Genomic DNA, 25,210 nt, shown 5'->3' on the forward strand with positions numbered 1-25,210 from the left:
TCTTTCTATATATAGTCTGTTATTATAAAATTATTTAATTTATTTCAATGCTTAGTGGGGTGGTGTATTTTAGAGAAACCTTTTTTATTGGCCAATATTTTTGTCATTAATAAGCAATTTTCAAACCTCAGTCTACCTAATTAAAAAAAAAGTTGTAACACGATCTTTTAAACTTTTGATCTTCAACTATTGTTGTGGATAAAAGAGAGAAATACAGTGATTTCAGTTGAATTAGACATGCATTTACATTGAGAATATATTCTAATTTTTCTTCTGTTTTTTTTTTTCAAATTGTATTAGCTCATAGTTATTTAAATGTTTCATTTAAATAATTTATTTGAATATGGTTTTTAATTTTGGATGTTTATTTGGATGGAGGATTAGAATAAAATAAGTAAAATTAATAAAATTGACTATTATATAATATATACCAACTAAGATTAACAACAATAGTTATCAATTAAGAAAATAATATCTGTATATTTCTATCTTTATAGTAATCACCTTATTAGGTAAAGACTGAAAACAAAATCTATGATCTAAGTGATATGATAAACAGAATCAGGATACTCTAGACGAATGTAATCGTACATGAGTCCTTGAAACGGGCTTATGGCAAGCGGTTGTGTTAGATAGATGGAGTTGCATCCCAGGCCAAGAGACGAAGCAGGCACATTCACACTGTACAACCAATACAGTCCATGAATACCATGTCTTGCAATTGTATTATCCTTTCCTATTTGCCCCGTCGTAAACAATGGTGGATCCACAGAAACATCCTTCACCCGAACCTACAAAAAAGATAGACCAAAGATCTCAAACGAAGTTAGTGTTAGTCCATTTAAACTTCCCATGTAAGATCTTAACAAATGAATGTTAGTATCGCACCTGCAGTTCAGCTACATTTGATGTGGCTAGAGCGATTCGCAGTTTGAAATCTCCCGTAAGATTTGTCACTTGATCGTCGAATTCAAACTTGATCTCCCATGTAGTACCGTTGTATCCTCCATCATCTCGCTTCCTACAAAGCCATTGTTGCATATACATTAACAAAGTTTTATATTCCTAGTGTGGGTTTGAATATGAATTGAGAAAGATGCTAACCGTGTGACTTGCATGTAGAACCAATCTTTAGAGTAATCATCAACATCAACGTCGTAGACCATATCTTCATCGGGGTACAGTTCTGAATACCGTTCCCACAATCCATATTGTCTGTATTTATTATCAGAACTGTTTACGTATAGTTTGTTCACAAACATCGGGTTAGGGTCAGGAATGTAGAACTCTGCAGCGGTTCGGTCCGGTACACCGATTTCCCATAGAGTTGGACCGTCTCTTGGAGGTTCATACACCAACTCTCCTAGGCATATATTCGAACCTGCTTCCATTGTATATTTACTCTTTGTTAGTACACAACAATACATATGGAACAGTGTGTTGTGGTGTTACAAGTATTCAAACCTGGAGAAACGTCGAAAACGGTGTCGTTGTGGTAATCACCGATGAATCCAGGAACAAACGCATAGAGATTGTAACGACCACTTCTCACATTGTTTATACAAAAGTATCCTTCTTCGTCGGCCTTTGACCAGAACTGGTAACCCTATCAATGTAATCAAATCTTTATAATTAGTAAGTAAGTTAGTAACAAGAGGGAGAAGAAGGAAATCGCATATCGGTAGGTTATAGAAAGTACTTTGTATTCTCTTTGCCATGACCCAACATCTCCTGGTGAAGCTAACCCCACGTAGGAACCGTTTGCAGGTATCTCCTCACTGCTTATGTACCGGTCTCTAACAAGTAATCTACCAGTAAAGGATCCTCTTTGGTCAGATGCAGGAAAATCACTTGAAGTTGTGAAGTTATAAGGCCACTTCTCTTCTTCAATCTTTGTCTGTAACAAACAGACAAATAAACTACTCAGCTCTCTGTTATTCTTACATAATGTGCATGTGCATATATATATATGAAAGACCTGGTTCTTGGCTTCATGCCAGAGCAAGAGAGGATCAACTTCCTTAGGAAAAGAGTTGAGATAAATAAAGACAGGTCCAAACACTTTCTTCCATGCTTCACCTTCTTCAAAACTCATGATTAGTTCTGCTCCAACATAGTGAGTGCTGTGAAATATCTATTTTCCATTTCACACACATATTATTTATTAACCATCGTAACGAATCCAAATGCTGAAACCTATGCTCACCGCGAGGTTGGTTGGACCGACATGGGAACCTAGGAACTGCTTGAGAGGACCAGCAGAACGGAACTCGTTGCTTGGAGTGATCTGCCAGAACCCAACTGAGTCATTTGTGCTTATCCATCCATGAACTTTTATGTCTTTACTCTCCATTGAGTATTCATACTTGTCATCCACCTGTAAGGTCATAATCAAGATTAATGATCCTCTGCTTCCTCTGTTTTTACTGCTCTGTTTTCTAGAAAGAAATCAAGTTTCACCTCTCCTTTAAACTCAGGCTCGATAGGGTCGAGTAGCTGAACTGCCTCAGGGTAAGCAAGAGGCTTACCTCGAGGTGGAATCCTATCATCTGGTAGAGGCATGTACCTTTGCCTCTCATCTGAAATCGCCATGTAATCAAACCTATACAGATATAAAAATCAATCACTAATCTGAATAGTAAACAGTTACATAATAATTGATGAATAAGTACAGTAACGTTACTTGTCCTTGTCTAGCTTAATTGCTAATCGAATATTATCAATTTCAACAGCAGGCCACCCTTGTAGCCTCTCGAAGATGGCATAACTGTAGAACCCGGACGAGTTCAGCAGCACTACAAACCTGAAAAAAATAACTCAATACTCCATAAATATAGATTCAAGAAGATGTATGTATACTAGTATTAACTACCTCTTGTCTATATTCACTGGAACAGTCACATTTGAAGAAGCATTCCATGTCCTTGAAAACGATATCTCTATCTGTTCATCGTTCTGCGTTATCACTTCCATCTTTGTCGCTTCAATCCTGCATATTAATCCAAGTAAATTTAACACTGGAATATACATAACTACAGTCTACAAAAATTTACCGGTCTAATGTGCCTTTGGTCTTTTTAGTTTTCTTTCCTGGAAAGTTCCACACTAAGTCCCAGTAACTGCAGTAAACACATGACTTAGATTCAGTTTATCAGGGCATTAACTGAGTCACATACATATGCATATCTAGACTTACCCTCTATCATTTTCATGGCCGGTATAGGCAAGCACATTTTCGATACCATTGTACTTAACTCCAGTCACAAATCCCTCAGGATTTGACAAAGTTAATTGGAAAATTCCGTTATCAATTACCACCTGTAATTAATCATATAGATTAGGGTTTCTTAAACGCTCCACGTGACTTGCATATCAAGGAAGCTAGAAATTACTAAAACAAGTTTAATAGTGAACTAAAAGCTAATTAAGTATGTTGATTAGTAAAAGAAAACATATAGAAATATGATAAGTATGTTGATTAGTAAAAGAAAACATATAGAAAAATGACTTACATGCCCATCTTGGTAAAGTAATTGCAAGACTTGTGTTGATTCTGGGTCACAACTTTGGTTCTGAGAGATAGCAATCTCAAACAAAGACAAGAACATGATCAAAGCAATCATCCATCCTCTTTGTCTCAATAATTGTCTCTGGTGACCTTATTTTCAACCAAACATGTACACACACATACAGTAACGTTTTGTTAGGAGGTAGGTTGCTATCATTTTAAAAATAAAGGTCGAATATATATATATATACAAAATGCATTATATATCTCAAAAGAATTGTAATGGTGTTTTCTTCTCTGATGCATACCTGTGGTAGTCACGAGATGTAAAACATGTGAAGAGAACAGAAACATGATAAAGAATCAGCGGATTTGTATTGGAGCTTTCTCGAAATGCTGTCCACAAAGATAATTAGACATGTGAAGTTGTTGAGATGAGGCAAGTAAGAATTAGAAGAAATGAAGAAGCGTCTATCATATTGTGACAACTTAAACATTTATATAGGTTGTTTTCTAATAAGAATCTATTATCAATACAAAAAACTTTGAAGTAGGACAAAGACAAGACAAAGGTATTTGTGAACTTTTCTTGTGCTATAAACAAAGAATTTCTTGTTTTTTTTTCTTTTTATTATAACAAGACTTTTTATGGTTGATATAACAATACTTCTTTTTACTTACATATACATATATATATATATATATTCATTAAAATCGGAATATTATAACCACATTTAGACATTTTCATAGAAGATTCAATTTAGTTTTAAGATTTTATTAATTATTGTGTAAATATATATTTGTAGATTAGTGCTCGCGTGCTCAGATTCGTAAAAAGTGAGTATTCACAATAAATCCAGTTTACCTGAACTGGTTCGACTTCTTGACGGTGACACCAATCGATAGGACTATGTTTATTTCGGATATGCATAAAAACCAATACTTAAAGCATATATCAGATGAAAGACGTATGTTAATACAAATACCTTATGGTGACTTGCATAAACGAAGCTCATAATTAAAGAGTTCACCTTAAGTACGTACCGTATGCGATGAGATTACCGTATAAAAAATAACAATATATACCGTAAAGATGTACATATATGTATAAATGCACACGAACAGGAGAAGGAATATAAAGAATGCTAATGCTTGAAGCAAAAGTTGTTATGCGGCTGCCTCATCTGGAGTATGGATCATTGACAATACATCAAGGAAACTATATTCTATCTGAACACAACATTGGGATACTTCTGAATAGAACAACAACGAAATTTGTATATAAAAAATTGTAAATAAATCAATTAATAATTAAGTTAAGCATTTATTTGTGTAAATAAAAGTTTTGACTCAATTAATGATCATTCTTTAAAGAAACAAATTTACAGAGACATTGCCTCAAAAATCAAATATATATAAATGAAAAAATATGATTAGTCAAAGGCATTTACGCATTTATATTGTTACTATCTTAGGAAAATATTTTAACTTGAAATTTAAGAATTAGTCTTCTAGTTTAAATGAGTTCCAAAAGAAACGTCTTCTACTTTAAATATTAAATCAACTTCTTACGTATTCAGATTTCTCCTTGATTTTTTTCTTCAATATATTGGATTTACAAGATCGAATATTTAAAAATGGTCAAAGCCATTTACTAAGCAATAAAATTAATGTAAAGATTTCATATCACTTATGTCACTATTATTAAAATTCTTAACTGGATTTAAAAGTTAATAAATCTCACCAATAGAAGACATAAATATAAAGGTTATAGATATCTCAAAACCGTGATTATATAATTTTGACATTTTAACCAAATTTTATGGCTAATACGCTGCTAGTGCAGGTTGATGGTAAAGAAAACTAGTGTGTTAACCTTTTTTTTTTGGAACACAAACTAGTGTGTTAACCAAATTTTATGGTTAACACACTAGTTTTCTTTCCCTTAACCAAATTTTGATTAATTTCTTTCATCTTTTAAGAAGCCCAAAGCAAACTTTAAAAGGCCCAAACTAACAAAAGCCCACAAAACAAAATAAACCCGAAATCTCTTTTTTATTGAAACCAAATATAAAAGAAAGTCTCATGATGATCAGCTTAAAACAATCTTTTGGGAGGAACATCTCTTAGTCTCTGTAAGCATCAAAATGTATAGAAAACCAATTCCTTCGAATCTGTCTGAAGAGAGGTTTAGAAAATTTACAGGAACTACACACAAGCTATGTCTGTCTCTTCTTAGCTCCCCTCAGGCTTCCTCTGGAAGAACAGAGATCCTATCAAGACAGCTATTCCAGTTATGGCTATCGTGAAGAAAAGCCTTTTGTTAGAAAAACCGTTCCCGTCTCTTCTCCTCCAGCCGTTTCCATCTCCTCCTTCTGCTGCTCTTGGGACCCTTCTACACATTATAATCCACATCAGGACATGAGATTAACCAAAATACTAAGCCTTTGAATCAGAAAATGTACCTGGATGAATCAACATTGTTGAGAACAGAACCAGGACACTTGGTTTGATGACTATATGTTTCTCGCAATCTAACGTAGCTGTTGCATTGATAACATAGCTCCGTGCGGTTGCCACATACTTCCTGATTTAAATAAAACAGAGCGAATCAGATAATCAGAGAGAAAACAGGTAAAAATCAGTGGATATACCTGATGCTCAGCAAGATCAACAGCAGGTAATGGAAACTCACAGAACTCACACGTCACTATCCTCTTGGGGCAAAATTCTCCTTCATGACTATCAAAAGCCTCGCGGTCTATGGTTTCTTTGCACATCGAGCATGGTACCTTCTCAATGCAGTTCAATAGGAATAATCATAAGAGAAAGTACACCATATGAAACTATACAAAGTGTTGAATATTCTCATGGATGCAAACTAAGAGAAATTCCTCATATCAAAGATGATAGATGTAGAAATCAATAAAACAGAATACAGTTAAAAGACAGTGGTGAAAAATAGAAAAAAAAATCAGTGTACCGGGGCATGTGTGTTGAGGAAGTGTTCCTCAGCATGTTTTTTGGGAACCATATCACCACAAATCTTACATTTCTCTAGATTCCGGGCACAATGTACACGATGCAGATCGATGTTTTGCGCTGGAATGTCTCTGTCACTGGAAAACATTAGGATTGTTAGTACACGCTAAAGCTTAATAAGGTACACTCATGGAGGGATCAACCATCCAAGTATATGCTAACACTGATCACACCAAAAAAAAAAAAGAATTAGGGTTCAGTGATAACAATCAGAACTACATCATTCATCAAACAGTCTCACTCTCTCAGCAGACTCAACGCTACATTGAATGGACAAAGCACACATACATACATACCCCTCTAGAAACGATTCAAACCATCAAAGTTACGCTAAAGCAAAGTTAAAACAGTAAAAAAAAAAATTCTAGCAAGGGTGAAAACAAAAATCAGAATGATAAATCTGTAAACACCAACCAGATCAAAGTAATTGAATAAGTGAATTCCAAAATTCACAATGGAATTGTTACAAAACATCAAATGTAAATTCCTAATCATGAATGAATTTAAGGGAAGAGGCAAAAAAGAAAAAAAGCAACATTTAAGTAGATGGACCAAATAAAAATCAACTCTTTCTGCAATATATAATCCAATCACCGACACGCTTAGCTGATTCTAGAGACTACAGGAACCAAAATGGATCACGCAGCTCATAAAGTGTCTTCAATCCGACATACAAAATGTAATAAAAACTTGCAAATCACCCGACCAATTTCCCAAAAACAAACGGATGAATAGTAAAGTCAATCACCAATAAACAATCAAGGGAAGCAAAACAGAACCGAGTTAAGGATCTAGATAATTGTGTCGGGGAAGGAAACATACCAGTGGTTGCACACGATGCTGATTTCTCCGGTCTCAGTGGTCATCGTTTGATTTAACAAAAAGGACGGAAAGAAATAAAAAAGATCAGATGAAGAAGAAGGTGGGAAGACGATCAGAGGAGAGACCTTTAACAGTAATGATCGTTTTGCTCGGACCGACTTTGAGAGATGAAAATTATGAATATGGTTGAACCAAACTCTTATAGATTAACAATTTTGATAAATGACTTTTCTATTTGGCGTCTTTCCAAACTTTATAACCACGTCACTTTGTATTATTAATGTCTTCGTGCCACGCTCCTCTACTCTCTCATTGTCGTACACGCGCAATTGCAATTAGTCTCTTTTTTATAATACATAAAAATCTCATTCAAATTATGTATGTTTTACTTTCTAGGGATTTCTTTTTTTTTAATCAATGAAATCTGTTTTTCTTTTTTATCTTCGAATATAAAAATATGGTATTTTCATATATTGTCCAACTATAGCATAGCAAAATTCCTTTTGGTTTTAAACAAATGGACCAACCTTTTCAGTCTCTTTACACTTACAATTTTTGCAAAAATGCAAAATAAGTTTTTTTTTTTGTTTTGAGTTTCCTTTTAATGTTGGCATATATCAGTCAAGCTTTAGATAAACATCTCAAGCTTAAGCAGATATTATAAGTTTTCAGTATTTTTCCCTTACATGATGCATGCATTCATATAAGAAAATCAACTGCAACCACATATTGGAATGACAAATATGTATATAATATTAACGGAACCACAAACTTAAGCTGATCATTTTTGCTAAAGTACTCTATCACACATAAGTAAAAGAAATTAAGAAGAGAGATTCCCAGGAAGTAAAACATTAATCAAGAAAAACAAAAAGAGAGAGAGTTTCACACGCATGTCTGCCCTCGCATAGGCTATAGGTTAGTGGTAACCAGATTCGGATGTGGCCTGCTTCCCTGGTTCCAAGCGCTAAGTCCATGGCATGCAAACATAAAAACACAGTTCAGACGAATGGCTTTTATTCAAGCGTGTGAAGGGAACTTGAAGTTGGAGCCGCGTTTTTTCTACAGTTATAGGTCGTTAGTACTTCCATGTCACTGCACTTATAATCGGTGAACATAATTTAGAAACAACACTATACTTCAAAACTCCTACATTTCTTAAAAGCTATCTTTAGATACCTCTTATCTATCCGGATTGACCGTAGTTCACAATTGGCAAACCTAAACAAAAGAAAAGAGATAAATGAAATCAGTTTACTATACTTACAAAATATACGTACGATGACAAAGGATCCATGGTTTTAATTACACGTTAAAACAAATAAATTAACAAGAAGCTGATTAATTAGTTTGGGGAATCGTATAGTCGACCTTGTGAGAAGACTATCTTCTAGAGGTATGCTAACTTTTTCATGCAGGGCACGAAGTGTTTGTTGCAAGAAAATCCCATGGCTAACAACTGCAATTTCTTTCTCTGGTCTCTCCCATAACCTACATGTTTTTATTGGAATTTTGATAAAGACATAGATTGTACCATGTACATGATAACATTATTCTGATCTATGTTTATAAAAATGTACAACATACCTCCACATAATTTGAATCATCGATCTAAGCATGAAGACTCACTAGAATTTTTATGTAATATGAATATTATCATTTAAATGAGACTTCTTATATCTATTTAAAGTTTAGTTTTTGTGTTTTTTCTTGTCAACTAGTTTGTGATTAGTAGAAAGACAATTGCGACAGTCCAGAGAAAATAAAATTAGGGTGGTGACCATTTGAGAAAGCGAAGGCCTCTAGCAGAAACCTCTTCTAGGTTTTCCCTTTCCTCTTCTCTCCATAGAGCATCTTCATCACTCTCTACCTATGACCAAAATAAAAATAAGTTTTATCAAAATCCGAAAATAAACTAGAGCATTTTGAACTTCTAAGAATTGGTGTAAGATTAACTATACGTACCATTGTAAAGTCGATCTCCGGGAAACAAATACGACGGGTACTTATACTTTCTCTGCGATCACACGGATATAGTCCCTGCGGACAGAGCAATGGATCAGAGTGCATAGTTTTCATCTACATACCTTACTGGAATATATAGTAATCTTTCAGCCAAAGTCTTGGGATATAATTAAAATCACTCATATTAATTTATAGTTTTTTATAACGTATCTACCGTTTTGAGAAGTTTTGGGAAGTAAAGAATATTACCATGCGTTCTCTACAAAGCTCAAGTGCTACAATTGGAGGGAAGTTGTCCGATTGATTTATAACTTTTTGTCCCCTAAATATTCCAACTGCAGTTTCCACTGCCCTGAAATCGAACAAAATTGTCACATTTAACCCATTTAGTAGCGAATTTTGCTGGTCTTAGAAGTTAAAACAAAATCAATTTGTTTACTGTTTTTTTGGTAAATTAAAAATAATATTTTAATTTAATTTTATACATAATAAATATAAATAGTTATCTTATGGTGGAGTGTGTCCAAAAAGTTATCTTATGGTGGACATGGTCATTTTGAGAAAGAAAACAGTATTACTTAATGAAATGAACGGAAAAATCCGAGAAATGACTATTTAAAATATAGTTATTAGCATTTTTTGTCAAATCATCATGTCCGCAAATTGGTCAACTGTCCAAAAGTGTTAAACTCGTTTGAATTAGTTTGTGAGGTCTGTACGAAAAGGTAGGAAGGTGTAGCAGTACCTGCGCAGGGGAGAGGTAATCACTAACTGGACGGTGTTTATTAATCCTGATTTAAGTATTTCTTTCTGCTGTTCAGAAACCTGCAAAATTATATCGGGAATTCATATTTATGTACAACAGTGCATCTCAAGGTATATATTAATCCCTAAGAGAACTAGTTAATTATATTTATCTCCTTCTCACCTGTTTTATACCCTTTGGAGAGAGAGGTGCATCTAAAAGCTTTGGAGAGAAATGGGGATCACCTATGTCATCTGTCCCTCCTTTCTCTTCTAATGCTACATTGTGGATTCCTTGTGCATGCCTCACCTTTAACCATTTCCGGTCCAACACACATTAAAATATAACCCTCAATTTTACAGTTTACCTTTAAGTACTGTTTCATAATCAACCTAAGGATTTGTTTGTAGGGGTGGGCAAAAAACCCAAACCGAACCGAACCGAACCAACCAAACCGAAGTTAAACCGAACCAAACCAAACCGTGTTCTTTATGTAACCCGATTGGTTCATGTTTTACTCAACCCGAACGGTTTGGTTTGGTTTGGGTTTAAACCGAACCAAACCGAACCAAACCGATAATCCAATATTAAATACATATGTATATATATATTATCATATTGTAAATTTTAGTTAAAGTTAATTTTCCATTTTTCTTAACTTCCATATATTTTAAAAAAAATTCCAAATATAATTCAAATAATACTATTATATATATTTCTGATCCTAATACCTAAAGATTGTACAAAAAAACCTAAAAACTATAAGCATCTAAGACTCTAAGTAGCCGTCTGTCTCGTTCATCTTCTCCAATAGTAAATAAACTCACGTAAATTAACTGAATGTTCTTTGATTCTTTTTATTTAATTAACAATTTCTATGTTTTCTGTGTAGATGAATAACAAAAACAAGGCCAGCGGTAAAAGAAAGGAATCTGATTCTCCACCAGTACCGCCAAAGCCAAAAAGAAAACTACCATCACGATCACCGGCGTGGGAAGTTTTTACTAAACTTGAAGATGATGAATCAAAGTGCTCATGCAATTACTGTGGTAAGATCTATTCATGTCCATCCACAGGTGGAACTAGCACTTTGATGTCACACATGAAGAAGTGCAAAGATTATTTAGATTCGCTGGAATCTGATTCTCAACAACACTTGTCTAGTGGTGGAAATAATGTTCATGGTGGTAAAAGTGTTGGTATGACTAAACCTTTTGATCATGTCGTGTGCAAGCAAGCAACAGTGAAAATGATTATCATGGATGAGTTGCCATTTTCTTTTGTTGAGAATGAAGGGTTCAGACAGTTTTGTGAGACTGTTATTCCTTGGTTTACTATTCCATCACGAAGAACAATTACAAGGGAGGTTGTTGGTATGTATAATGCTGAGAAAACTGCATTGAGGACTACTTTAAGCCTCAATAAGCAAGCAATTTCTTTTACCACCGACATATGGACTGCTATTACAACTTTGAGTTATATGGTTATAACTGCTCATTTCATTGATATGGATTGGCAACTGCATAGAAGGATTATTAGTTTTAGTCCTATTCCTGATCATAAAGGAGAGACCATTGCAAACCAATTTAAAAGATCTTTGGATGATTGGGGTATTGAGAAAGTGTTTTCTATCACACTTGATAACGCAAGCAGCAATGATAAAGCAATCAGCATTTTGAAAGATCGGCTGCTCCAAAAGAACAATGATGCTTTGATGATGAATGGTGAATTTATGCACATACGCTGTTGTGCACACATACTGAATCTGATTGCCAATGAAGGGTTGGATGATATAAGTAAGAGCATAATAAGTGTTCGTAATGCTGTCAAATATGTGAGGTCTTCTACTTCAAGACTAGAATCTTTTAAGCGTTGGGTGGATGTTGAGAAGATAACAAGAGGAAGTGTGATATTGGATTGTGTTACTAGGTGGAACTCAACTTACTTGATGCTGAGAAGTGCACTTAAATATCGAACTGCATTTGAAAAGATGGCTGATATGGATAAGCCGTATGATGCATGGTTCAAAGAACTTGATTCTAATGGGAAGGTGAGGAAAGGACCTCCAACAACTGTTGACTGGGACAAAGCGCGGCATATGGTAAAGTTCTTGAAGTCTTTCTATGACTCAACTTTAGCCTTCTCTTCTTCTATAAAAATAACTTCAAATGGTTGCTATAATGAGATATGCAAAATTCAGTCAAGTGTGGAGAATATGTCTTATAGTCAAGACGTTGATTTAAGGGAGATGGCTTCTGCAATGACAGCTAAGTTTGATAAATATTGGGAAGGTACTGAGAAGATCAATAAGCTATTAATAGTGGCTGGTATACTTGATCCTCGTCGCAAAATGGTTTTCACGGAGTACAGCTTTGAACTTATCTATGGAAGAGGTAATACAAAGTGCAAAGAAATGTCTAAGTTGGTGATGGATCTTTTGGGGAGAATATTCAAGGTATATAGTGATCGGTACAACACTTTAAATCTACAAGATTCTGCTGCTCGTGATGGTGAGAATGTAACCGAGTCGAGCCAAGAATGTAAGGATATGGAAGATGACAACTTTGATGATCCCTTTTCAAAGTTTATGGTTGCTAAAAGAACAACTTCAGAAGTTGTAAACGAGCTGGACAAGTATCTTAAAGACGAGCTGTATGAACCAGTTGAAAACGACTTGGGGCTTCCATTTAATCTTTTAGAGTGGTGGAAAACAAACAGCTCAAAATACCCAATTATGTCTCTAATGGCCAGAGAAGTTCTTGCTATACCAGTATCTTCTGTTGCATCTGAGTGTGCTTTTAGCACTGGAAGTCGTATTTTAGACCAGTATCGAAGTTGTTTGACTCCTGAGATGGTTGAAGCGTTGGTTTTGACCCAAGACTGGTTACGTGCATCACTTCGTTCAGAAGCAATAAAGACTCTTGAAAATCTAGAAGCAGAAAACCAATTCATGGATTCAGGTATTTTAATTTGTTTTTTTTTAAGAATCCTAATTGAGTAATGTCTCACAATCTCCCGCATATGAACTAATTTTTTTTTTTAATTTGTTAGAGTTTCATCTTCAATCTCAGAATGAAAGTGAGCTTCACCCGTCTCTGTAAGCGTACAACGGTAAGCTTTGCTAAGGTTATATTAGTTTTATATAATGCTATACTGGCTCTTTAGTCTATATAAGAGATGGATATTGGTTTGAACGATTATTATCTTTAAGTTATTGTCTTGTTGCAGATTATTCTTGGTGGCATAAAAGAGACGTCTGGATTTTTCTTCTTTCTCTTTACAGTTAAATTGGGTTTTTGATTTATGCTTGGCTTTATAATTTAATTAAGATTTGTTTTCAGTTGGACCATATTTGGTACTTTTAGTTTTTGGATACATTGTTTTTGACTTTTAGTAATGGATTTTTTACCTAACAAAGTTTATATTTCCATTCTTTTTTATAAGTTAATTATTTTAATAAAACTAATGCTATCATATTTTATAACCAACCCGAACTACACCGAACCAAAGTACATCAAAACCAAACCAAACCAAAATAAATCTAAACCAAACCGAATTAAACTGAACCGAACTAAACCCAAACCGAACCCAAACCAAAGTTACTTTGGTTTTAATTGGTTTGAGTTTTATAAAACCCAAATTACCCAAACCAAACCGAACCCAAACCGAACCCGAAATTAAACCGAAATGCCCACCCCTATTTGTTTGTAACGATGAGAAAGCTCCAGTGGTGTATGTGAAGATTCAGAATTCAAAACTATTGATTTTGGAAGATGTAGAAAATTTAATAAATATTTTAATATTTTTTATAAATAATGTTTATATAATTTTTTTTTGAACACAAAGTAATGTGTATATAAATTATTTGTTAATTTTTAGGGAACATAAACATGTTTATGTTTTACTTCACTTGTCGGACCGGACCCGGTTGATGTTATGTAGAGTTCTAAATTTCAATCTTCCATATTTAAGGGACATATGTAATTTATCGTTCACAACTCTTAGATTCTAGTTATGATCGCTCTTTAAAACTATTGGAATGGTTTTATATATATGATCGTTGGATGAAATATACCAGACCAGATTATGTATAAAATTTTAAAAGGTAGTCTCTGAAAGCAAGCTAACCCTAAAGGTAGCCAATAGCTAACATATTCCATTAGATAGAGATTGAAATAAATAAATGGCAAGACTAACCAAATAAAGGGTTTTGAACTCGGGAGATGCGAGGCGTCGCGGCTGACCTCCAACCAACTCCATGTATTTAGGTAGTCACTTCTCTATCTAAGAACTCTTTACCCAGTATTTACAAATTCAATATCGTCGTTCATGCTTCTTATTCTTCTTCTTCTTCTTCTTCCTTACATGATCATATGATCTAATAGAATTGCAGAACTTGAGAACAAGAGGAAGAGGCTGAGAGTGAAGAAGTTTGTTATAAAACGATTTTCTTGTTTACTCAGCTAAATTTAAGCAAAAAGATAATAATAATAACTACCAGTTTAATAACATTTACATTGCCAGTTTAATAACTCTAGTGATGATCATCATATATATATATATACACATGCACTTCCACTGCAGCCACCTTTAGCGTAGGTATCACGCCATCTTTATTCCCCGTATTGACTGGGTGGGTGGGTCCGTTTTTGTCAACACCAAACGTGACGAAAGGGTTATGGGTAGACGACATGTCGTCATTGTGTCTGGAGATTACATTGAACCATAACGGAGAAGTTCACTAACCGCTTGAGTATAAAACCATGAGACATAAGAAGGAAGAGATTAATTGATCCCACAATTGCGTCAGGAAAAACAAAAGAGAACTTCATTCCCATTTTTCTCGCATCGACCAATAATATAACACTTATAAATATATATATGAGATTTGATCCACATATAATCCCATCTACTAACTCATATATGAACTCTTCCCGAATCATGGCTGTGTATGTTTTGGTCGTGATTTTAATTTTTTGTTTCTGATTTATTTTTAAAGATATCCAAAACATTAAATAAAAGCTTTAGAAAACCTTATTTTCAGAATTAATATTGCTTTTTCTAATTTTTTGCTTTAGAACATTTTTTAAAGCTAAATCATGAGTGGTTCATAAAAAAACTTAAGAAAAAATATTGATTCTTCTAAATTTTTTACAGCCATGTCCAATCAACCTCTTAGTCTCTTACTATTCCCAACTGCTTTAAACCCATTGTTTCTTTGTGCAGGAAAAAAAACACGTTCCCAAAACAGCATATGAAAGCCAGCTAAAAGGTTCTTTGAGCTGATTCTTCTTCTCCTAGCTAGTGGACGAACATCTACGATGTATTTTCCGGTTATTCTCCCCAAATATATATATATATATGGAAACGTATACCCGGAATAATAAAAGCGTAGTTTTCTCAAAAACTAAACAACCTTCCATCCAGTGGTTCACGTTATTTTTTTTTTTTTGGTAAAAAGGTTCACGTTATTTATCCCAACATAGAGATTATAGAGTAAAAAAAGTAGAGATTATATTTTTCTGCCAGATATAAAAGAAAAAATTGCAATCTCTATTATCAGTGGAGAAATGGCAATGAATTAAAGTGAAATTACTTCTAAATGCTATTATAGAAACAAAAATAATTAATGAGTTGGAGATGCTTCAAGACTACTAAAGCACTAGGTACTATTTGTGTGATTCGTGCTCTAACGGCGATGATGATAACACATAATCCCAGCTCTATGAGACCTTTTGTCCAACTATGTTCATACATATATCTGAGCCTTTGATTCTTGATTTCTAATATTTGTTTTTTTTTGCTAAAGATTTCTAATATTTGTTATTAGTCAAAAAGTAAATAAATAAATAAATGCTTTGTAAAACTTATTCCTTTTATTCATGATCTTAAAATCTAGTGCTTAAAGAGAGTTTCTTCCATGTTTTGGATTTTGGAAGATGAGAGAGGTAAAGTGATGTTGTAGTAGGAGGTTATAGGTCCTACGAGTTCCATAAACCATGTCTTGTAATAAACGACTAGGTGATAATCCGCGCCCAGCGCGGAGTGAGTTAGTCTAGATTGTTATTAGTTTTAATATATTCTGATCCAATAAAACAAAAAAAATGTAAATGTAAATATAATGTATGCTTATTTTTTTTAGAGTTTGTATAATTGGTTAGGTTCAATTGAAGTCTATTTTATGTTAGAAAAACAATAGGAGTAAGCAATAACTAAAATAAATGTATTATGATTTAAGATAAAACAAAACATAATCAATATAATAATTATTTTCATAATAAAATGATCATTGTAACAATTAAAGAAACATATATAATAACAGAAAAATAAAACATCAAATGATATGAAAGTTTTTTTCAGAACTCCTGATTTTCAATCCTATAGAGAGACATCAAAAAGAATTAGTTTACCAAACAATACAGACTTATTTAATTATTCTACTAAAGGAAATAATTAACCTCTTTCTAAAAGTATCGATTTCTAGAACATCATTGGGTTCGAAAATGATTTTTGAAAACCCTACGATGTTAGTCAAGTTCTTCAAGCGACCTTATATGAGAAGAAAACAATGTTAATAAAATATTGTCGTAATAATAGCTCAAACATATTACAATATTTAAAAGTAGTGCAAGACATTACCTTTTCCCCAATTAATTTACCAAAACGGTAAGACATAGATTACAACATTTGCATCTTTAGAATTCCATAAGGTTTGAAAAATATGAGCAAATGCTCCATATGCGACGCACTTACTGACAACGTTACTATAATAATTTCAAAACATAAAATTTCAGAATATATAAAACTAAATAAATCAGTAATTTTTTAATCATAGGTGGAATACTTACTCTAGGTTTAGTACACATGGATTTGAAAAGCTTTAGATCAGAGACATTGTTCATTGCAGCCATGTTGTTTTATTTGTGTTTTTTGCTCTCGAAAAGTGAATGGAAAATAACACACATTGTTTTTATTTATATAGGAACTACATTGAAAAAAGGGGAAAAAATTGAAAAAGGGGTGAATATCACCGTAGTCAATGGTAATAAATGGTATCGAATAAATGCAGTATGTTGATTGCGCAATCAACATAAATTCTTGTATTCTAAATTTTCTATTTTGTCGATATGATATATATGATGAACATATGAGTAATCACCAAGGCAATATCGAATTAGTTTGCCAGTCACTTTTAAAACAATGCCTAATATTTTCGTCCGTATTTACCATAGATAGGTCATTAACTTGCGCATTAACTTGTAGTATTAACTTGCGCAATCACCATAAATATTCCCGTATCACCAAGGTAATACCTACAATATTCTCTATAAAATGTAGTATTAACTTGCGCAATCACCATAAATGTTCACCATATATAAAGGAATTTGTGGGTTTTAAATAATAAATGTTGACCATATATATATATATACAGACGACATTCTTCTCCGTAAATATATATACTATCCTTAACTAAAAAGTGCATATCGTACATATTTAACGGACTGACGTAGCCAAGTTATTATTCTAAATACATTCCACGATCAAATACCATAAACCGGCATTAAATAATTTTGAAATCCGGTTATTCTTCATCGTGAATTAATAGTTATAGTTTTGTAGGAATCGAGAACAACTTACAAAAGATAGCATAAGAAAAACTTAATGGTCTGTCCAATCTTATTTGATATCACACCACAATCACATTTGAATGGTCTAACTATTTCCGAATCTTATTTGATATCACACGACAATCACATTTGAAACAATCTGGTTCTTCTTCATCGTGAACATATCAAGTTGTATACAACGCGAAATTCGTAAAAAATAAAACAATAGATCATGTCATGGTTGGAGTAAGTTTCCTATGTGAATGTAATTAGCTAATACTAACGTAAATGTTTCTGAATTTCGGAGCCAAGCAGTTTCTACCAAACACGAATTATTTAAAGTTTCTGAATTATTCCTGAACACAGATGATTCATGTTTAGGTGACCAACATAATAATCATGTTGTCAGGTTCAGTGCCGGCTTTGACCACAAACTTTAGAAACATCCGTATGTGGCCTATTAATTTTGTAAAATTTTAGGGCCTAGTTTTTCCATTAATATTAATTATAAACATAGAAATTTTGTTACATGTACTATATTATATATTGTCGATAAGTAAGGATTAAGGAAGGTGGTGGACATACTTTTATGTTATTAAACATGAGTAAATTAAAAAGTAAAAAAGGAAAAGTATTATGATGACAAAAAAAAGAAAATAACTGATTTAGAATAATTATCTTCTAAGTTAAATTTGGATTGCCTATCTAGTAATGTTTGCAATCCCGGTTTCAGTTGCCTCAGTAGAAAGAAGCTTCTCGAAGCTGAAGTTGATAAAGTTTTACTTGCGGTCAACTATGTCACAAGAAAGATTGAATAGTTTGGTTATATTGGCGATTGAAAATAATATGATCAAGAACCTTGATTACTAAAGTTTGATGGATGATTTTGCAGGAAAAAATGCAAGGTCTATATTTAAGAACTGATAATTTTTATTAGTTTTAAGGATATTATAATTTTTTTATTATAGATTTGAGTTTTTTATCGACAGATTTTTTTTTATATTATCTAAGGGCCTCGATTTTATATTTCGTATTGGACCATGAATATCTCAGAACCGGCACTGGTCAGGTTATGATTCATGTTCTAGTCTAATTATTTACGGACCCTAAAATGGTTAGTTGTTTAGTAAATGTAATGTTTCAACAAATGAGTCGTTTTTTTAAATTGAATACTATGCAGTTGAGAATATATGTTAATGAGCTACCAACAAAGTACAATGGCATGATTTGTAATTCTTCTAGTAAAAAGAGGGTAGTTAAATAGATGGTGTGAGAATGATTGTGGTTGTGCCACATAAGAAATGGCAATTTCGTTATTAACACATGAACCAAAGGTTTCTCTTGAAAAATGCTCCTATTTTAATATAAAGAGGATTTTATGTTGGGATAAATAACCTGAACTCAACATAAAATGGTTTAGTAGTCTTAGAACATCTCCAACTCATTAATTATTTTTGTTTCTATAATAGCATTTAGAAGTAATTTCACTTTAATTTCACATAAAATGGTTATGTTGGGTTCATTTTATGTTGGATTCACGTTATTTATCCCAACATAAAATGGTTTAGTAGTCTTGGAGCATCTCCAACTCATTAATTATTTTTGTTTCTATAATAGCATTTAGAAGTAATTTCACTTTAATTCATTGTCACTTCTCCACTGATAATAGAGATTGCAATTTTTTCTTTTATATTTGGCAGAAAAATATAATCTCTATTTTTTACTCTATAATTTGAAGATTGATATTATAGAAAAGTACATTTGAACTAACTCCATCTATATTATAGAAATACTCTATTTGAAGAAAAATATAACAAAATACATTGGAATTGGTCTTAAAAACTAGATAGTATTTCAACACTAATATTTTCACCATAATGCCATGCACTTCCATAAAACGTAAAATAAAAACAAAAACTAAAGCCATGTGAAATGGTTTTTAGTTATCTGAATTTCTTTTTGTTTTAATATCATAACACTGATTATGTGTTATATATATATATATGTATATATATATCGTAAACTTTTATCAAATGTATTGGTAGATGACTAGATCAAAAACCATGCATATTCAGTAACTTCTTCTCACATCATTACTTGAATTATTTAATTTACTTTTTTTTCTTATTTACCAGTTTCATTTTACTCAAGTAAACCGTATATTCTACACTCATCGACAACATCTCTCGATATAAACTCTAAAACAAAACCTTTTTTTTTACAAAACTTGGAGACTATATGTCTTTGTAACCAATAAGTCTTTGATTTTAATATTATATCATGTGAGTTTAATTTCACTTTATTTAGTACATCTCTTAAAAGAATGCAAAAGACAAACAGTAGATATGCGAGGGATTCACGTATCTAGAAGAAGCTGATCAACTTAACAATAGTGAACTTCAAGAATAAAACAATAAAATAAATTGTAGGTAACTTCTTCAGATAATATAGAATCTTTTGAAACTTTCTCCTTGGAATCAGTCTTCTGTAGAACCCAGGCTGAAAAGTAAAAGCATAACAACAGGAATGAAAAGTTAAGTAATGGACAATTATTTAGTCAAAAAAAAAAAGTAATGGACAACTATTGAATAAATAAATTAATTAAGATCATACTAACCTTTTGTCTACAATCACGACAGTACGAATTTCGCAATTAGCAAACCTGTAAGAAACATATAACATATTACAGTCTTGACAACCAAAGATAATTATACAATGAATTAACAAGGTGGGCGAAGCTGCAAAAAAAAAAATCATTTAATAACCTCTTGCAAAGTTCATGTCTAACTGAGTCGTCGCAATCGTTTGCGAACACATACAGCATATGCTGCAAAACTATGCCATGGCTAACAACTGCTACCTCCTTCTCTGGTCTCTTCCATAACCTAATTGTAGACAACTCATCAATTATCCAAGTATATACTAATGATATTTATACTTCAAAAAGTTATATTTATAATATTCTAAGGGTTACCATTTCATGAATTCTAACCCTCTCGCCAAAATCTCTTCTTCGGATTCTCGAACATCCGGCCTCCATAGATTGTCCTCGTCACTTTCTATCTATAATATGAGCACCATGTATATACATATCCATATATATTATTTACACATGTGTTTCCTTAATAAAATACTGAGAGAGCTTGACATATGTTAGTTTTCCAAAAGTAAGATTTAATAATGAAGGAAACGTGATTTGCCTGAGAAAAATCAATGGTGGGGAAAAGAGTTTGATACTCGCTCACGTTTCTTCTCATATCAGGAGGACGTACTCCCTGCATGCACATACATATCCATATATATTATTTAAACTAAAATTGGGATATTTTGTTTCTTCACATGCGTCTATATTATATTAATCGATGATGAATATACAAGACATTTCTACATGTATCAATCGTACATTACGGTCTCGAGCAACCTCAAGTGCCACAATGGAAGGGCTACTTGTGATATTGTGTTGTTTATCTTCATTTCCGAAAACTCCAACCGCGGTCTGCATAGTTCTGTATATACACGAATACTTGATCAGTCCAATCAAGTCACTATAAAAAATAAAGAAATATAAACACACGCATATATTCAACTTTGAAGTCTTCATTATTTAATTGTATACAAATCTATATTTACCTCAACAAGGGAGAGGTTACAACCAGCTCAACTCTCTTTAGTATCCCGCTTGAAACAACACGTTCGCGGAGGTTCTCAACCTTTCAAAAAGCAGTAAACGATTAGAAATAATATAACATCAATAAGCATTATAAATTTATAATGGATGACCACGTTTAGTAATAGATCTAAAGGGGCATACTATTATTGCAAATTTGATCGATGCATTAAGGTTACATGTTTATAAATTAAGGCTGTTTACCTGTTGGTGACCATGATCAGTAAGTGGGGCGTCAAAAAGATGAGGAGACAACAACGCATTCCTATCCTTCTCGGCTGCTACATTGTGCATCGCTTGTCCATGTCGCAACTTGAATTAAAGATAATACAAATGATTAGTACGTATAAAAATGTAACAGTAAAGTGACATGTCGTAGTTATAAGCCTCGTTAACGATTTGAGACTTACCAGGTGGATGATTTTACAGCTCTCCAAGGGGTACAAGAATCTTGCATCCATTTCTACACATAAAATGTTTTCTTTAAGAAACAGTTGGGCTATGGTTTCACTGGATATATATATACATTCATTTATATATCTACATATACGTCTATACAAACACATTAACAAGAATATTATGAAATATGTTATGAAAGCGTGTGTTTATTGATACATCATTTGTTTATATACAACCCAGAATATCCTTGTCTAGCAAGGTAAAGATAGAGATAATACTAAACTCCTAAGAAATAGGAAACTACTATTAACAACATGTTTATCCCATTATATTATTAGTTACTAGTAACGAGAACATTACCAACTAAAATATACTAGAAACTTTAATTGCAAATATCAAACCTTTCAAATAGAATGTATTTTAGCTGAAAATAGGATCTTAAGGGGTTTCCTTTGATCAAGGTTATAGTTAAATGATTATGTAGGTGGGCAAATGATGGATTCTCTTCTATCTTATTTATATACTTGAAATATTCAAGACCACGCATGTGAACGTCGAATCTTACGTAAACTCTCATGCAATTACAAGTCAAACATTGACTCATTCTTCACTTGACGAGCCTATTTCAAATCACTCTACGTAAAATATAACAATTCTACAAAAGGAGGGAATTAAAGACCTTAAGTCGCAATGAACGTAAATAAGCAGTTGATTTGTTTATAACAAGTATATGGATTTGAAGAAACCATATAATATATGATCATGAATATTTAGTCAAATTTATGTGCCTCGCAATGGAATATGAAAATTTAGTCAATTTATGTACCTCGCAATAGAATCATTATACGATACAAATTTTTAAAATATTTCTTTTTGCCCTTTTATTAGTTTTTAGTTCGCTTTTATGGATTTCCGAGAAATTGGATTGTACGTAGTGACCGATAATTTCCCAGCTTTGGATCTTAGAGCCAAATATGGATCGGTTTACGTAGAAAAAGGAGACAAGACATCGCAAAAATTCCAACAGAAAATGTTAATATATTGCCTTGATCAACTGGAAGGTCCTACTCGTTAGTCGTTACTCGCTTAGCTTTGAAACTTTTCTATTCAGTCGCTGTTGAGCTAAAGATCGTTGTCGTGAAATACATGTCGAATTATGATTTTATATTTTTCTTTTTCAATGTAGTTATAAATTTCTCACACATCTAAATATATGACTAATCTAGAACCTTTATTAACAGTAAAACATAGTTATTTTCTTATTTTTTATATATCCGTATATAATAAAACTAGTAAATCTCTTATGTTATATATGAACTCTTCTATTTCACACTTCGAAAGAAATCCAAAATATTAATTATTAACTTCATGGATCGCCATTTGATCTCAAAATCGAATAATTCTCTTGATATTTTTTTTATTCATCTTGGGTCCCAGCAAACTCAAGTCGCAGATTCATTTTAGCCTGACTTAGAGGAAACTCGACTTAGAGCAAACCAACGTTCTTCATATTTCATTACTCTACTATTTCCGGGCAGTCCCATGGTCTTGTTCTCAAACTTATGCCACGGAAATTCTTGGATAGTACACATACGTACCAGTATTATATTCATACGTAGATTTAAAAATGGTCATGTTGGCTTATGCGACGTATGGATGCTGATACTTTTCAACTCCTTCCCTACGCGACCACGTTCTCAACTTCTCATTAGTCTCTTAAAGCATTTTAATTCTTCTTCTTTTTTTTCTCGCACAAAAAAAAACTTTTTTTTTTCTTTTTCTTGTAAAAAAATGGGCTTTCGTGTGTGTGGTATAGCATTTAATTTTTGGGTTATTTAAGCTCATCGGTAAAGCCCAGCATAGTGTTCACATGTTTCTGGGCCTTAATTGCATACTAACGTACGTTAAGCTAATAATACGAACAGTCAACTCAACTCAAGATAGATGATGCAACTTTAGCGAGATTGGTTACATATTTTTTTTTCTGAAAAAGAGAATGGTTACATGTTGGCATCTTCGTCGGTGTGTTAAGAGCATCTATAATGTAAAATTCCATTTTTTAAGAGGTTATTTGTGAAATAACTAAGACAAAAACTAAAACTAGTTTTTAAGAAAGAGTAGAAAGAAATAAGAAGAGAAAATGGGAGAGAATGAGATTTTGGTTATTTTAATTTTTTTCTTAGCTACTAAATGAAACGGAATAAAAAGGTTTAGAACTAAAATGTTCAAATCCTATTTTGTTTCTTATTTCTAATGAACCACAAAATATATTATTCCATAAAATGGAATAAACTCCATAAAATGGGGTAAACTCCAGATGGGATATACAATTTGATTAGAATACTTTTATTATATATTTTACTTTATTTTAGAGTAAAAAATAAAGTGGAGTTAGAAATATCTTTATAAATTCGAAATAGTATAGCTTAAATGTTGGCACCCTGTGGTATTATTTTGAGTACAGAGATGGCTCTTGCGAATATTTGGCACCCTGTGGTAATATTCTGAGTGCAGAGATGGCTCTTGCGAATATCAAGCACATATAGGAATGCTAGCAAATCCAATATTTCTGAGTGGAATAATACGTTCGAGTTATCAGTAACTATTTGTTTGGTGTTGTCAAAGCTGCAAAATAATTTAATTTCTTTCTCGATTATTTTTTGTTTATTTTGGCACGTCGATTTAAAAGCAACACTGAAACTTAAATCCATTTATGTAAAAATGTTTTTTTTTTTGGTTTAGACTTCGCAAATTCCATGTACTTCGCTTTGTAGTCGGATTTTTAAAATGAGTAACAATTAGTTTATAAGATATTTTGGTTCTTAGTTATTACAACATTTTTGGTGTAATGCCATAAGCATAACCACCTTAGGATTACACGTGTGGCCATACTGGGACCTCAAAATCTGTTGGATTTGGAGATAATCTTTTGATATAAAGAAGTACAAAAACGTGGTATTACCGACTAGGCATGGGCGTTCGGGTACCCATTCGGGTACGTATCGGTTCTTTCGGGTATCGGGTTTTTTGGGTTTGGAAATTAAAACCCATTCGGGTATTATAAAATTTCGGATAGGGTTCGAGTCGGATCTTTCCGGGTTCGGGTGGGTTCGATTCTGATGTAAAGGAACCTGAAAATAACCGAATAACCAATGTATCTGTAACGGGTTCGGATAATAGTACCCAAAATAATCATATTACCCGATTCGGTTCGGGTATTTTGTATCCAAACTACTCAGATGTACCAAAAAATAACCAAAAATACTCATTTGACATAGTTTTGTTTAAGTACTTCTATCCAAACTACAATATTTTATCCGAAAATACACAAAATTATTGAAAATAACTAATATATTAAATTTATAATTAAAATTAAAATAATTATACATATAATTATAAATAATATTTTGAAATATATATTGTATTTCGGATATCTTCGGATACCCATTCGGTTT

General features: G+C 32.7%; 4 protein-coding genes and 1 non-coding gene across 7 annotated transcripts; 1 reads left to right on the forward strand and 4 right to left on the reverse strand.

Annotated features, from left to right (window-relative positions):
• Positions 1-440: 440 nt before the first annotated feature.
• Positions 441-3,967, reverse strand: LOC108806250 (probable rhamnogalacturonate lyase B). Its single transcript, XM_018578314.2, has 14 exons — positions 3,817-3,967; positions 3,513-3,658; positions 3,197-3,318; positions 3,054-3,119; positions 2,873-2,989; positions 2,684-2,803; positions 2,461-2,602; positions 2,207-2,377; positions 1,979-2,134; positions 1,700-1,897; positions 1,465-1,606; positions 1,105-1,381; positions 889-1,021; positions 441-791 (listed from the first exon to the last, which is right to left on the reverse strand). The coding sequence occupies exons 1-14, from the start codon at positions 3,860-3,862 to the stop codon at positions 540-542; spliced, it is 2,088 nt and encodes a 695-aa protein (XP_018433816.1). The 5' UTR covers positions 3,863-3,967; the 3' UTR covers positions 441-539.
• A 1,577-nt stretch (positions 3,968-5,544) lies between these two features.
• On the reverse strand, positions 5,545-7,579 carry LOC130499165 (uncharacterized). Of its 2 annotated transcripts, none has more exons than XM_056993128.1 (5): positions 7,373-7,579; positions 6,492-6,627; positions 6,163-6,300; positions 5,974-6,095; positions 5,545-5,900 (listed from the first exon to the last, which is right to left on the reverse strand). In XM_056993128.1, exons 1-5 carry the CDS (start codon positions 7,414-7,416, stop codon positions 5,744-5,746), a joined length of 597 nt encoding a protein of 198 aa, XP_056849108.1. In that variant the 5' UTR covers positions 7,417-7,579; the 3' UTR covers positions 5,545-5,743. The 2 variants fall into 2 exon arrangements, with proteins under 2 accessions (XP_056849108.1, XP_056849107.1); XM_056993127.1 differs by having other exon boundaries at positions 5,545-5,903.
• Positions 7,580-8,101: 522 nt separating this feature from the next.
• LOC108806156 (phosphoglycerate mutase-like protein 1) lies at positions 8,102-14,619 on the reverse strand. 2 transcript variants are annotated; one of them, XM_018578193.2, is made up of 9 exons: positions 14,280-14,619; positions 10,266-10,391; positions 10,083-10,162; positions 9,587-9,689; positions 9,338-9,412; positions 9,154-9,242; positions 8,744-8,863; positions 8,552-8,593; positions 8,102-8,467 (listed from the first exon to the last, which is right to left on the reverse strand). In XM_018578193.2, the coding sequence occupies exons 1-9, from the start codon at positions 14,340-14,342 to the stop codon at positions 8,389-8,391; spliced, it is 777 nt and encodes a 258-aa protein (XP_018433695.1). In that variant the 5' UTR covers positions 14,343-14,619; the 3' UTR covers positions 8,102-8,388. The 2 variants fall into 2 exon arrangements, with proteins under 2 accessions (XP_018433695.1, XP_018433696.1); XM_018578194.2 differs by having other exon boundaries at positions 8,102-8,472.
• A 1,151-nt stretch (positions 14,620-15,770) lies between these two features.
• LOC130499295 (small nucleolar RNA snoR69Y) lies at positions 15,771-15,855 on the forward strand. Its single transcript, XR_008938174.1, has one exon. It is a non-coding gene; the product is annotated as a small nucleolar RNA snoR69Y (small nucleolar RNA).
• A 3,966-nt stretch (positions 15,856-19,821) lies between these two features.
• On the reverse strand, positions 19,822-22,215 carry LOC108810681 (phosphoglycerate mutase-like protein 1). Its single transcript, XM_018582778.2, has 9 exons — positions 21,767-22,215; positions 21,561-21,668; positions 21,320-21,399; positions 21,093-21,195; positions 20,890-20,964; positions 20,664-20,752; positions 20,455-20,574; positions 20,307-20,351; positions 19,822-20,188 (listed from the first exon to the last, which is right to left on the reverse strand). Exons 1-9 carry the CDS (start codon positions 21,920-21,922, stop codon positions 20,167-20,169), a joined length of 798 nt encoding a protein of 265 aa, XP_018438280.2. The 5' UTR covers positions 21,923-22,215; the 3' UTR covers positions 19,822-20,166.
• Positions 22,216-25,210: the final 2,995 nt, after the last annotated feature.

The sequence above is a fragment of the Raphanus sativus genome, chromosome 8 (assembly GCF_000801105.2).
Source record: "Raphanus sativus cultivar WK10039 chromosome 8, ASM80110v3, whole genome shotgun sequence".
NCBI lineage: Eukaryota > Viridiplantae > Streptophyta > Magnoliopsida > Brassicales > Brassicaceae > Raphanus > Raphanus sativus.

Bases quoted from the DNA above. Each gene is read 5' to 3' on its own strand.
- LOC108806250 (XM_018578314.2), bottom strand. From the start codon at position 3,862: ATGTTTCTGTTCTCTTCACATGTTTTACATCTCGTGACTACCACAG. The intron at 3,319-3,512 runs GTAAGTCATTTT...GATTAATTACAG, and splicing joins TACTTTACCAAGATGGGCAT to GTGGTAATTGATAACGGAAT. The intron at 1,382-1,464 runs GTTTGAATACTT...CAATGGAAGCAG, and splicing joins CGTTTTCGACGTTTCTCCAG to GTTCGAATATATGCCTAGGA.
- LOC130499165 (XM_056993127.1), bottom strand. From the start codon at position 7,416: ATGACCACTGAGACCGGAGAAATCAGCATCGTGTGCAACCACTG. The intron at 6,301-6,491 runs GTACACTGATTT...TGCATTGAGAAG, and splicing joins TCCTCAACACACATGCCCCG to GTACCATGCTCGATGTGCAA. The intron at 6,096-6,162 runs GTATATCCACTG...TATTTAAATCAG, and splicing joins TTGATCTTGCTGAGCATCAG to GAAGTATGTGGCAACCGCAC.
- LOC108806156 (XM_018578193.2), bottom strand. From the start codon at position 14,342: ATGGAGTTGGTTGGAGGTCAGCCGCGACGCCTCGCATCTCCCGAGTTC. The intron at 9,690-10,082 runs GTACTGCTACAC...GTTCGATTTCAG, and splicing joins ATTACCTCTCCCCTGCGCAG to GGCAGTGGAAACTGCAGTTG. The intron at 9,413-9,586 runs GTAATATTCTTT...CTCTGTCCGCAG, and splicing joins AGCTTTGTAGAGAACGCATG to GGACTATATCCGTGTGATCG.
- LOC108810681 (XM_018582778.2), bottom strand. From the start codon at position 21,922: ATGTGTTTGTATAGACGTATATGTAGATATATAAATGAATGTATATAT. The intron at 21,400-21,560 runs GTAAACAGCCTT...GCTTTTTGAAAG, and splicing joins CTGATCATGGTCACCAACAG to GTTGAGAACCTCCGCGAACG. The intron at 20,189-20,306 runs GTTAGTATGATC...TTTACTTTTCAG, and splicing joins GTCGTGATTGTAGACAAAAG to CCTGGGTTCTACAGAAGACT.